This window comes from Arachis ipaensis, chromosome B04, assembly GCF_000816755.2.
Source record: "Arachis ipaensis cultivar K30076 chromosome B04, Araip1.1, whole genome shotgun sequence".
Lineage (NCBI taxonomy): Eukaryota > Viridiplantae > Streptophyta > Magnoliopsida > Fabales > Fabaceae > Arachis > Arachis ipaensis.
In genome coordinates, this window is record NC_029788.2 from 6,905,276 (window position 1) to 6,916,635 (window position 11,360).

The 11,360-nt window shown below is 35.6% G+C and overlaps 1 protein-coding gene across 1 annotated transcript in view; it reads left to right on the forward strand.

The window, feature by feature from the left end:
* LOC107638686 (fumarylacetoacetase) overlaps positions 1-4,007 on the forward strand; it is a 6,592-nt gene extending 2,585 nt beyond the window's left edge. The window contains exons 2-14 of the mRNA XM_016342040.2: positions 535-613; positions 809-867; positions 963-1,087; positions 1,182-1,256; positions 1,604-1,679; positions 1,868-1,967; positions 2,057-2,116; positions 2,283-2,353; positions 2,474-2,536; positions 2,676-2,740; positions 2,970-3,066; positions 3,197-3,322; positions 3,599-4,007. Of these exons, the coding sequence (XP_016197526.1) occupies positions 535-613; positions 809-867; positions 963-1,087; positions 1,182-1,256; positions 1,604-1,679; positions 1,868-1,967; positions 2,057-2,116; positions 2,283-2,353; positions 2,474-2,536; positions 2,676-2,740; positions 2,970-3,066; positions 3,197-3,322; positions 3,599-3,661 (1,059 nt within the window). The 3' untranslated portion in view covers positions 3,662-4,007. The remainder of the gene's footprint in view (positions 1-534; positions 614-808; positions 868-962; positions 1,088-1,181; positions 1,257-1,603; positions 1,680-1,867; positions 1,968-2,056; positions 2,117-2,282; positions 2,354-2,473; positions 2,537-2,675; positions 2,741-2,969; positions 3,067-3,196; positions 3,323-3,598) is intronic.

The window sequence follows — 11,360 nt, forward strand, 5'->3', positions numbered from 1 at the left end:
TCTCTCTCTCTCTCTCTCTCTCTCTCTCTCTCTCTCTCTCTCTCTCTCTCTCTCTCTCTCTCTCTCTCTCTCTCTCTCTCTCTCTCTCTCTCTCTCTTTCTCTCTCTCTCTCTCTCTCTCTCTCTCTCTCTCTCTCTCTCTCTCTCTCCAACACAGCAGAAATCTGAAATTGAAGCTTACTTTCACTGAAATCTCAAGTTTGGTTTAGTTCAAGTGGTTCGGTTATTGTTTAACTGAGCTAATTAGTTCTACTCCTTTCGGATATCGATACTAGCACTAAAGGTGCTCCCATTTTTTGGGGCTAAGATATCGTAATTTATGAGCTTTTTGCTTTGCTGTGAAACCGGAAGAAACGCAAGGAATGTATGTACCTGTTATTTAGATGAACTCTTTTGAGTTTTGACCCCATATTTTTCCGAAGATTTTTCCTTTTTTTTTTCAATTGAGAAAAAGTTTTGAACAAGGCGTAGTTTTGGAACCTCTGTAACTACTAACTACTAATTGGTTCCCATGTTGTGTTTGTAATTGAAACAGCCTAATCTAAATAAGTTTGTATCCCTTGGAAGACCAGCGTGGAAGGAAGCTCGTGCTACTCTTCAAAAGCTCCTTTCAGGTACATGTTACAACCTCAATTTGTTCTTCTTTTTTTTACTTGCTTTATTATTATTCACTCTTTGTTTGTATATTACAGCATTTTTTTATGGAAGAGGCTGATGTATCTTTTAAATAGCTGATTCTCATGTCAAAATTGTTAGGGTCTTTTTTTTTTGGCTGAAAAACAAATCTATTTTCTTTTTGTTATATGTAGCAACTGAGCCAACCTTGAGGGATAATGCTACTTTGAGGGAGAAATCACTTGTGCCTATGGTATGACACATTGTGATTCTTGTTTTGGTTATTTTACTACTTCGTGTTTGACACTTCTTACAATGGTTTTGATTTGTTGATGTATACATTTTCAGAGCCGTGTGGAATTGCTTCTTCCTGTTCAGATTGGAGACTACACCGACTTCTTTTCATCTTTGCATCACACTAAAAATTGTGGCCTCATATTTCGCGGGCCACAGAATCCTGTCCTAGAAAATTGGTATGTTCATTTGAAATGGAAGCCTTTTACAAATCAGCTAAGAGAAAAATTGTTTGTAATGGAAGAAATGAAGAATGTGAAACTTCTTTTGTAGGTATCACCTACCCGTTGCCTATCATGGACGAGCATCTTCTGTTGTTATATCTGGAACTGATATTGTTCGACCAAGGTTAGAAGTTCGGTTGCTAATTCTAACTTGGTTCTATTCCAAGTCAATGTGCTTAAGCTACTTTTTAAGATATCTGCATTTTGTCGGTCTTATGTTTTTGAAGTTATCAAATTTCGCTCCATCCAAGTTGTGTTGGTTAACATAGGAAGCTTTGTCATGCACCTAAATATAAGTAGGCTAATATAACTTTATGTCAAATGCTTTAAGAGTAATTCTCAAGTGTATATTACATGAAGATTGAGAAAATTTAAATGAAAGAACTAAGCTTCGGCTAATTTTAGTTCATACAATGTTCTAATTGCTCTGCACCCTATCTCACAATGTATGCCACTTTGTGGTAATTCCAGAGGTCAAGCTCATCCAACACCCGGATCTCCACCTTACTTTGGTCCTTCTCGAAAGCTAGATTTTGAGTTGGAAATGGTTAGCCTTTTTTCTTTGTGGATATTCTTTTGCCATTTTATGATCTAAATACATGTATATGTTGTTGTTTTGAAGATATAAAACTCTGGATTAGATATTCATCCATTTGATTCTTCCCTTTTAATTGAGCTGTCAAGGTTCTTCTGCATTACTTTTCTCTTCTAGTAAAATTCTTAGTTTTCTTACAGGCTACTATTGTTGGACCTGGAAATGATTTGGGGAAACCTGTGGATATCAACAACGCAGCAGATCATATCTTTGGTGTTGTTCTAATGAATGACTGGAGTGGTAAATATCCAATTCAATCTCTTTTTGATGTCAATTCGCGGTATAGTTGACAACAATGTGCTGGCAGCTTACTAAATTATGTTTTGCAGCTCGGGATATTCAGGCATGGGAATATATTCCTCTTGGCCCTTTTCTTGGCAAGAATTTTGGTATGAAGCTTCAATTAATTACTACTTCATATTCTTAAAGACCAACTGGGGAAAAATGGGAGTTGCATCTTGCATGTGTTATTTTTTCTAGAAGGAAAACTTTTGGTTTATAGCTGCTATTGTGTTAACCTTCCGTTACGGTCTTTGATCATCAAACATTGTGTAGGCACAACAATATCACCTTGGATTGTGACCCTAGAAGCATTAGAACCTTTTGCGTGTGAAGCCCCAAAACAGGTGAATGGTTTCTTCCTTTGGATATTAACACTGGAGGAACTGTATTTTGGGCCTCTCACTTCTAATATTCATCATATAATGATATGGCATACTATCTAATCTGTTGTGTGTGAAATGCAGGATCCTCCTCCACTTCCATATTTGACTGAAAAAGTATCTAAAAACTACGATGTCGCACTTGAGGTATTTCAGAGCACTTTTATATCCATTTGCTTGAATAGTATTCCTTCCTTTTAACATTCAGATTGAAATTGATGGTTTTCTTAGGTGATAAACCTTTTATATTATTATTCTAAATCACATAATTGTCTCCTTCCGCAAGGTTCACATTAAACCAGCTGAGCATGAGAAGCCAAGTGTGGTGACACGGAGTAATCTCAAGCACTTGTAAGAGTTTCTTTCCAATTAGCGTCAAAAATTCAGCACATTTATTTAGCTTGTTTCCCCACTGTTTAATTTTTATACCTGTCATTTTACCTCAACGCACAATTAGGCTTACTACATGACAAATGCTTATGCTGACCTGTGAAAGTTCATCCATGAAATAATTAGCGCAAATAACACGTCTCTCATACATAGTGTATATATTCACATATGTAACCCTCTTACTCTGCAGATATTGGACACTGACTCAACAGCTTGCTCACCATACCATCAACGGTTGCAATCTGAGACCAGGAGATCTCCTTGGAACTGGGACAATTAGTGGTCCTGTAAGACTTAATATCTTATGTAGTCTCGAGTTTTGATTCCTCACTGCGGGGTCTTCTTCAATCTTTTGAGTAATTGTTCCTTGACATTTGTGCGAGGAGATTCAGTTAAAATGGGTGTTCTTTATTGCAGGAGCAAGAGTCCCGTGGATGCTTGCTGGAGTTAACGTGGAATGGACAAAACACACTGTCATTGAATGGGGTAGATCGGAAATTTCTTGAAGATGGAGATGAAGTCACCTTCACTGGATATTGCAAGGTTACAAACTTACTATAGATTAAAGTGTTCTAGTTATTTTCAATATCTCTCTCTCTCTCTCTCTCTCTCTCTCTCTCTTCTTGGCTATCACTAAGTGCTTGTTCAACCGAACAAGTCCTTAGCCATCAACTCAATTTTTTTAGTTTAATAATCCAACAACATAATTTATCCCACAAAAAATAATAAATTCTGATGATCCTCTAGCATAACTCTGCTTTTATTTTGTAAAATGGAGTTTGCATAGAGAATAAGCTAAAATTCTTTGTTGCTTTGCAGGGAGACGGTTACACAATTGGGTTCGGCAAGTGCTCCGGCAGGATAATTCCATCAGCTCCCTGAGGACGCCATTTTTGTTGCATGCTTTTCTGCAGCTAAGAGTAGTTGAACTGTTGAAGATCCAAATCTGGTATGCAGCCTGGTTTTCCATTATCACGTGAATTGATGTGTGATGAAATAAGTATACACATTTCTTCAATATAATAAAACTAGTCCTAATCTTTTATCTTCCGGTCCATACTGTGGTCTGTGAATGTGATTCATTTCGCAACAGTGGACCTTATGACTTCATCTCATATTGTACTACTAGAGGGCTGCACGCCAACCCCTCAAGGCTCGTGTCTATTGTAAATGGAATAATGCCATGGTTAATTGTAATTTTTAATAAAAAATGAAAATTGTTTTCTTACAAAATGAAAATTATCAAGGGAAAAAAAATGTGCATTGCACTAAAAACCTTTGGTCCGGTTCACCCACCTCCGTCAAAACCCACAAATTTGATGAATTTTTTATTCAGTGGATTCTAAATCCTAGTCCGACCTGTCTTTTTTTAACGAGTTCGGCAGATCAGCCGGGCAGGTTCGACCGTTTTGTCACCCCTAGCTCTTCAGCACGTAATTTCCTAATCGAGCAGCGTTAACTTCATTCAGCTACTACTGTTCCAAAATAATAAGATTTGTTAACTATTCATACCTTAACTCAAATTATAAACCAGATTTAAATTAAGCTAAAAGGCTCAATCTAAAAAATTGGTCTTTGCCGTCTATCCGACTTCCACAAAGAGATTGGATCAACACCAGCAGGCATTCATCGTTTATCCAAGAGAATAACTGTCTCATAAATCTCTCTCCCACTTTTAGAAGAGAGATCTCAACCACTCTAAAATAAAGGGATGGTTATAGGAACGGTTATCCACCATTAGAAGTGGAACTATCCAACAGTGGTTATTGACTCATCACCTATAAATACACTGATACTGGATTATTTAAATTAATTTATTCCAACAAGTGGTATCAGAGCCATCCATAATTGAGTCATTGAAAATATTAAGGTTTTTTTTTCACGGGATCAAAACATGTTTGCTTATTACTTTCTGTTTGGATCGAATTCGATTTTCTGGATCCGGTGAATTTATATTTGTTTTAGTGTGTATACATTAACTTTATAAATTGAAGTGCCCTCTTTATATGTTGATTTATTTGTTAATGTCATGTTCGAACAACATATGTGTGTGGATAATGATTATTCATGAATTCGTTCTTTCATTGGATCGTATTATTATTATTATAATTATCATTCAATTATATGAAATCCCTGATTCTTGTTGTCCTTCTGAAATTGACGCAATACTGTGAATTTATATATATCACGAGGTTCTCAAGAAAATTTTATAAATTTTGATCCTGTTACATCAAGCATGACAATTGATATATTAATCGAATATATGTATTTTGTATTTATTAAATTATAATTGTCTTCAATTTAATTATATGTGCCATTAATTTGGTATAAAAGTAATGGGTTATCCTCTTAGGATATAAGGATTAATATGTATATGTCACTTATGCAAATATTAATCGATCTAAAAAGAGATTTATATTTGGCCATGTTATGTGTACATAATAATAATAATAATAATAATAATAATAATAATAATAATAATAATAATAATAAGAGTAAAGTATCGTTTTTGTCTCCAACGTTTGGGATAAATTCTATTTGTGTCTCTAACGTTTAAATCGTCCTATTTGTATCCCTAACGTTTGTAAAAGTGATTCGATGTTATCCTGCCGTCAATTATATATCATGAACGCTTTAGTTTGAGTTTTAAAAATCTCTTCTTGAAGTTAGAATACAAATATCTGGGATAGAATCGATGATCCACTCAGAAAAATAGCTCATCAAAAGTTGAAACTAATTCCTACAACATTTACATAATTCACTTTTCTAGGGAGATAATTGAATCTAAACACAAATAGTGGGTATAATATTAAAATCGAACACATCCAAGTGAGAATAATTGAAAAATATAATCCGATTTGTTAGTATAATTGATAGTAGGATAACATTGAATCACTTTTATAAACGTTAGGGATACAAATAGGACGATTTAAACGTTAGGGACACAAATAGGACTTACCCCAAACGTTAGGGACAAAAACGATACTTTACTCTATGATTGTTACATAAGAAAACTAGTAACAATTCAGATTATCATACCCATCTTTTATAAAGATTTGGTTTTAAAATAAATTGATTGAACATTATGCTGCCAAAGTAGTCTCTGTTGTGAAAATTAATTTATTCAAAACATTAGGAATAAGATGATATGTAATTCATGCCAATATTGGTCAGCCCAAAGGAAGGTCTATATTTGGCCGAATTACATACACATATTGATAGTAAATACGTGTCTGGGTATAACTAATTAAGAATAAAGTAATGTTTATTATTTATACAAACAATAATCGGCCCAAAGGAAGTTTATTATTTGGCCAAATAATAAGCATTGCACACTTTTGTTTATTTTCTATTAATTATGCGGTCAATAATCGGCCCAAAGGAAGGTTATTGTTTGGCCAATTAATAGAAAATATATGCGGTAATAAATAGGTTGTGAAGTTTAAGTTTCCATGTGCGCATTAAGTCGGTCCAAAGAAAGGCTTAATGTGTGACAGGAATTTTGACAATATTTGATTACTGCAATGAGAGTATCACTTACAGTTAATTTTTCTATCCAAAGATTGAAAATTAATGTTGTGCTAGATATCTCAATATAGATTTTTACCCATTAATTAACTAATATTTACTGCATGTTCTTTTGTTCTAATCCAGAAACTATGGCTTTAGCTACCAATGTTTCTGCACAAATTAGCAGTATTCCTATGCTGAATGGTTCAAACTTTAAAGTTTGGAAAGATACCGTGGAGATTGTCCTCGGTTGTATGGATCTAGATATAGCTCTTCGAGAGGAGAAACCCACTTCCACTCCGGAAAACTTCAATGAGGTTAAAATAGAGAAGTGGGAGAGATCCAATCGAATGAGCATTATGATCATGAAACGCTCAATTCCTGAGGCGTTTTGGGGCTCAATTACTGAGGATAAAGATGCCAAACAGTTCCTAAAGGATGTTGAAAAATTCTTTACTAAGAATGAAAAGGCGGAGGCAAGTAGCCTTTCGAGCAAACTTGTCTCCATGAGGTATAAAGGTAAAGGGAACATAAGGGAGTACATTATGGAAATGTCTCATCTTGCTTCAAAATTGAAAGCACTAAAGTTAGAGTTGTCTGAAGATTTACTCGTGCATTTCATTTTGATTTCCCTTCCTGCACACTTTGGGCAATTCAAAGTGAGTTATAACACTCTTAAGGACACTTGGTCCTTAAATGAGCTTATATCTCACTGTGTGCAAGAAGAAGAGAGGCTGCAGCAAGATAAGACTGAAAGTGCTCACATGACTTCATCTTCTCAGTATAAAAAAAAGCGTGATACTACTCCGGATGTGCCTTCTAAGCAGATAAAGCTAAGAAACAAGATCAAGTTTCAACTTGTTTCTTCTGTAAGAAGGTGGGACACATGAAGAATGATTGTACCAAATATGCCACATGGCGTGTAAAGAAGGGTATAATTCTTACTTTCGTTTGTTCTGAGGCTAGTTTAAGTTATGCACCTGTTGATACTTGGTGGGTAGATTCTGCTGTTACTACTCATGTAAGTGTTACTATGCAGGGTTGCCTGTGGAGCCGACCACCAAATGATGCTGAAAGATACATCTATGTGGCAGACGGCAATATAGTTGCAGTCGAAGCTATAGGAACCTTTAGATTATGTTCCACGAGTGGATTTTACTTGGATTTATTAGAGACATTTTATGTACCGTCATTTAGATGGAATTTGGTTTCTGTTTCTTGTTTGGACAAATCAGGTTATTTTGTTCGTTCGGAGACAATAAAGTCAGTCTCTTCTATAATTCGAATAATATTCACTCTGGTCATTTGGTGGATAATCTATATAGCCTTGACTTAAATTCCTATAATAATGAAATACTGCAAACGGGTACAAAACAAAAACTAAATGAGAATTCGACATCATTATGGCACAAACGCCTGGGTCACATCTCTAAACAGAGAATTCAGAGGCTCGTGTCGGATGGAATTTTTGGACCCCTAAATTTGGCGGACTTTGAAGTCTGCATTGAGTGCATAAAGGGGAAAAGGACAAACGAAAGGAAATTAGGTGCAGAGAGAGCTAAAGATGTCTTAGAACTGATACATACCGATATATGTGGCTCATTCCCTACTGTCTCTTAGAATGGACAACGGTACTTTATTACGTTCATAGACGATTACTCTCGTTATGGATATCTATATTTAATTCATTAAAAGTCCCAAGCCTTGGATGTTTTCAAGTCTTTCAAAGCTGAAGTTGAACTTCAACTTGGAAAGAAAATTAAAGCTGTCAAATCTGATCGTGGTGGTGAATACTACGGAAGATATGATGGTACAGGTGAGCAACGTCCCGAGCCTTTTGCTCTTTTTCTAGAGGAGTGTGGTATTGTTCCCCAATACACCATGCCAGGAAAACCTAGCATGAATGGTGTTGCAGAGCGAAGGAACCGAACTCTTAAAGACATGGTGAGAAGTATGATTAGTCATTCTTCCTTGCCTGAATCACTCTGGGGAGAAGCCTTAAAGACCGCAGTGTACATCCTTAATAGGGTGCCAATCAAAGCAGTTAACAAAATCCCATATGAAATTTGGACTGGGAAAAGGCCCAGTATAAAGCATTTGCATATTTGGGGATGTCCAGCTGAGGCGCGACCTTATAGGCCGCATGAAAGAAAATTGGACTCAAGGACAATTAGTTGCTACTTTGTTAGTTACGCTGAGCGTTCACGGTGGTACAAGTTTTACAATCCTGCATCAAGGCCTATTTTTGAGACGGAAAATGCGAGATTTCTTGAGAATGTTGAGTTTGGGGGGAAAGAAAATATTAGGAATGTTGCTTTTGATGAGGATTCTGTAACTGACAATGATTAGGTCTTTGTACCTATTATTGTTCAAGATACAGTTATAATACAAGAGCATAATGAGAATCCTACTGCAGATCCAGTTACAGTACAAGAGAACAATGAGAATATTGTTGTTGCTCAAGATACTGCTACAGTAAAGGAAAATAATGAGAATCCTCCTCAATCCCAATCCATACAGCAAGCTCAACAACCTCAAGAAGTGTCATTAAGGAGATCCAATAGAGAAAGGAGAAAATCCATCTATGGTCTCAAACAAGCTTCCCGTCAATGGTATCACATGTTCGTCAAGTCATTACCTCATGGTTTTGAGGTAAATATCATAGATGAGTGTGTATACCGCAAGTTCAGTGGGAGTAAATACATCTGTTTGGTCTTATCTATTGATGACATTCTATTTGCCATTAACGATATAGGTTTGTTGCATGAAATTAAGAAATTTCTATCGAACAAATTCAAAATGAAAGATTTTGGTGATGCCTCTTTTGTATTAGGAATCGAGATACTAAGAGATCGCTCTCAAGGTATTCTTGGATTGTCACAAAAGAACTATATCGAAAACATTTTAAGTAGATATGTCATAGAAAGTTATAGACCAATGGACACACCCGTAGTTAAAGGAGACAAGTTTAGTCTCAAGCAATGCCCCAAAATGTTCTTAAGAAGACAACAATGCATGATAAACCTTATGCATCAACACTAGGGAATTTAATGTATGTTCAAGTCTACATACATCCCGATATATCATTTATAGTGGAAGTGTTGGGTAGATACTTGAGCAATCCAGATATGGATCACTGGATAGCTGTTAAACGCGTAATACGTTGTTTAAAGAGAACAAAGGATTACATGCTTATTTATCGGAGATCAGAAAATTTGGAGATCATTAGGTACTCTGATTCCGATTTCATGACATATGGTTGCGAAACTTTGTCACTAAGCTTCATATAGTAGATGACATTGAAAGGCCATTAAAGATATTTTGTGACAATAAGTCAGCAGTACTATACTCCAATAACAATAAGAGCTTGACAAAATCGAAGCATACAGACATCAAGTTCTTAGTTGTCAAGGAGAAAGTTTAAGAAAAACAGATTTTCATAGGACATATAGGAACAGAGTATATGCTAGCAGACTCATTACCAAGGGATTGACCCCTAAAGTTTTTCATGAGCACACTGCTCGGATGGGTGTCAATATTTGTGATGCCTTGGTTTAGTGAGAGTTTATGCTATATGTTCTATGACAGATATTGAGTTATTTTTCTGCAGAATTAAGTTGATGGTTTATTTTATGTTATGTGAAATGTTCATTTTGCAATATTTGTATTGTGTTTGATCTCAATAAAGTTAGACCAGCTGAAAATAGACATGCATGAGATCACTTGGCATGTAATTTCCATATTACTCATCCAAATTTGATCTATGTCGTTGAGTATATTAGGATGGTGATTGGCGTAGTTTAGTCACGACATTTAATGTGATCAAAGCTGCGGTAGTTCCATATCTAATGTATGAGACGGACCAGATTGTTAAAGTAATGAAAGAAATAGCATTCAGATGTGCGCATAAAGTTTATAAAGATGTGATTATGTCAAGAAATAATATATGTATAGCCCAAGTGGGAGATTGTTAGGAAATTATTTGATTTCCTAACTTATTTGTGGGCAATACATATATTAATTATAATCACAAATTATGCTATTTCAAATTAAATAACTTATATAATGATGATCTCCTTTATTGTTATAAATGCTAAATTGAATAAGTCATTATTACTTTTGATTTGGAATTAAATGAGAATAAAACCAGATATTATTTTTGTTCCTTAGATAATTATCTTTTTGGATCTTAGATATATTATCTTCTGGGCTTTAGATACTATTTTATTTGAGCTTAAGGGTTTAATGGGTGCCATGCTCAAATATAAATAGGCCTACAGGGTTTCGGTCCCCAATATGCCAAAGCCGCCTTTGTTACTCTTTCTCCATCAAAAGAGTTGCAGTTCAGCCTCCTAGAAATACAGAAGGTTTTGGCTGAGGAAGATCGAAAAAACCACAAGATCCAAACTCTTCCGGTCGTATGATTTATGTTTATGAATTCAGGTACGCTTCCGCATTCGAGTATGATATATATTTTTGATGATTCAATATGGATGATCTGGATTATTTAAATTAATTTATTCCAACAAGATCTACAGGTATACTTAAGTTCCAATATACTTAAACTTGCTAACTTAGGCATCAGAGTGTCTTGTAGGTACCACCTCCTACCTTTTCAAACACATAATTCGAACGGCGGCTCTCAGGACAAATCGAAGACCCACCCTTTGAACGTTTGGGCCTCGTAATCAAACCCAATCCACATCCGATTTCAGATAATCCCGAAACCACTAACCATAGCCTGAAACTGAGTCTGAAACCTCACTAAAGAGCAAAGACTTGAGACCGCAGAGCCATGAGCCCTTTACGCATGAGGAAAATAAACGAAGCCCATTGCCTTTAAAAAGTGAAAAAGGAGCATGAGAATTAAAGCATTTACGCGCTAACACCATTCAATCAAGAACCAACAGTCAGCAGTCAGCACTGCAAGGCTTGTTCAAGTGGCATGACCGTTGGTCTATGAATCCATATAATATGCGTGTGAGTGTTATGAACCCAAAAAAAAGAAAAGAGAAAAAAAAAAAAACAGTCAAACCCCCATCCTCTAAACTAAAATTAAAAAATAAGCATA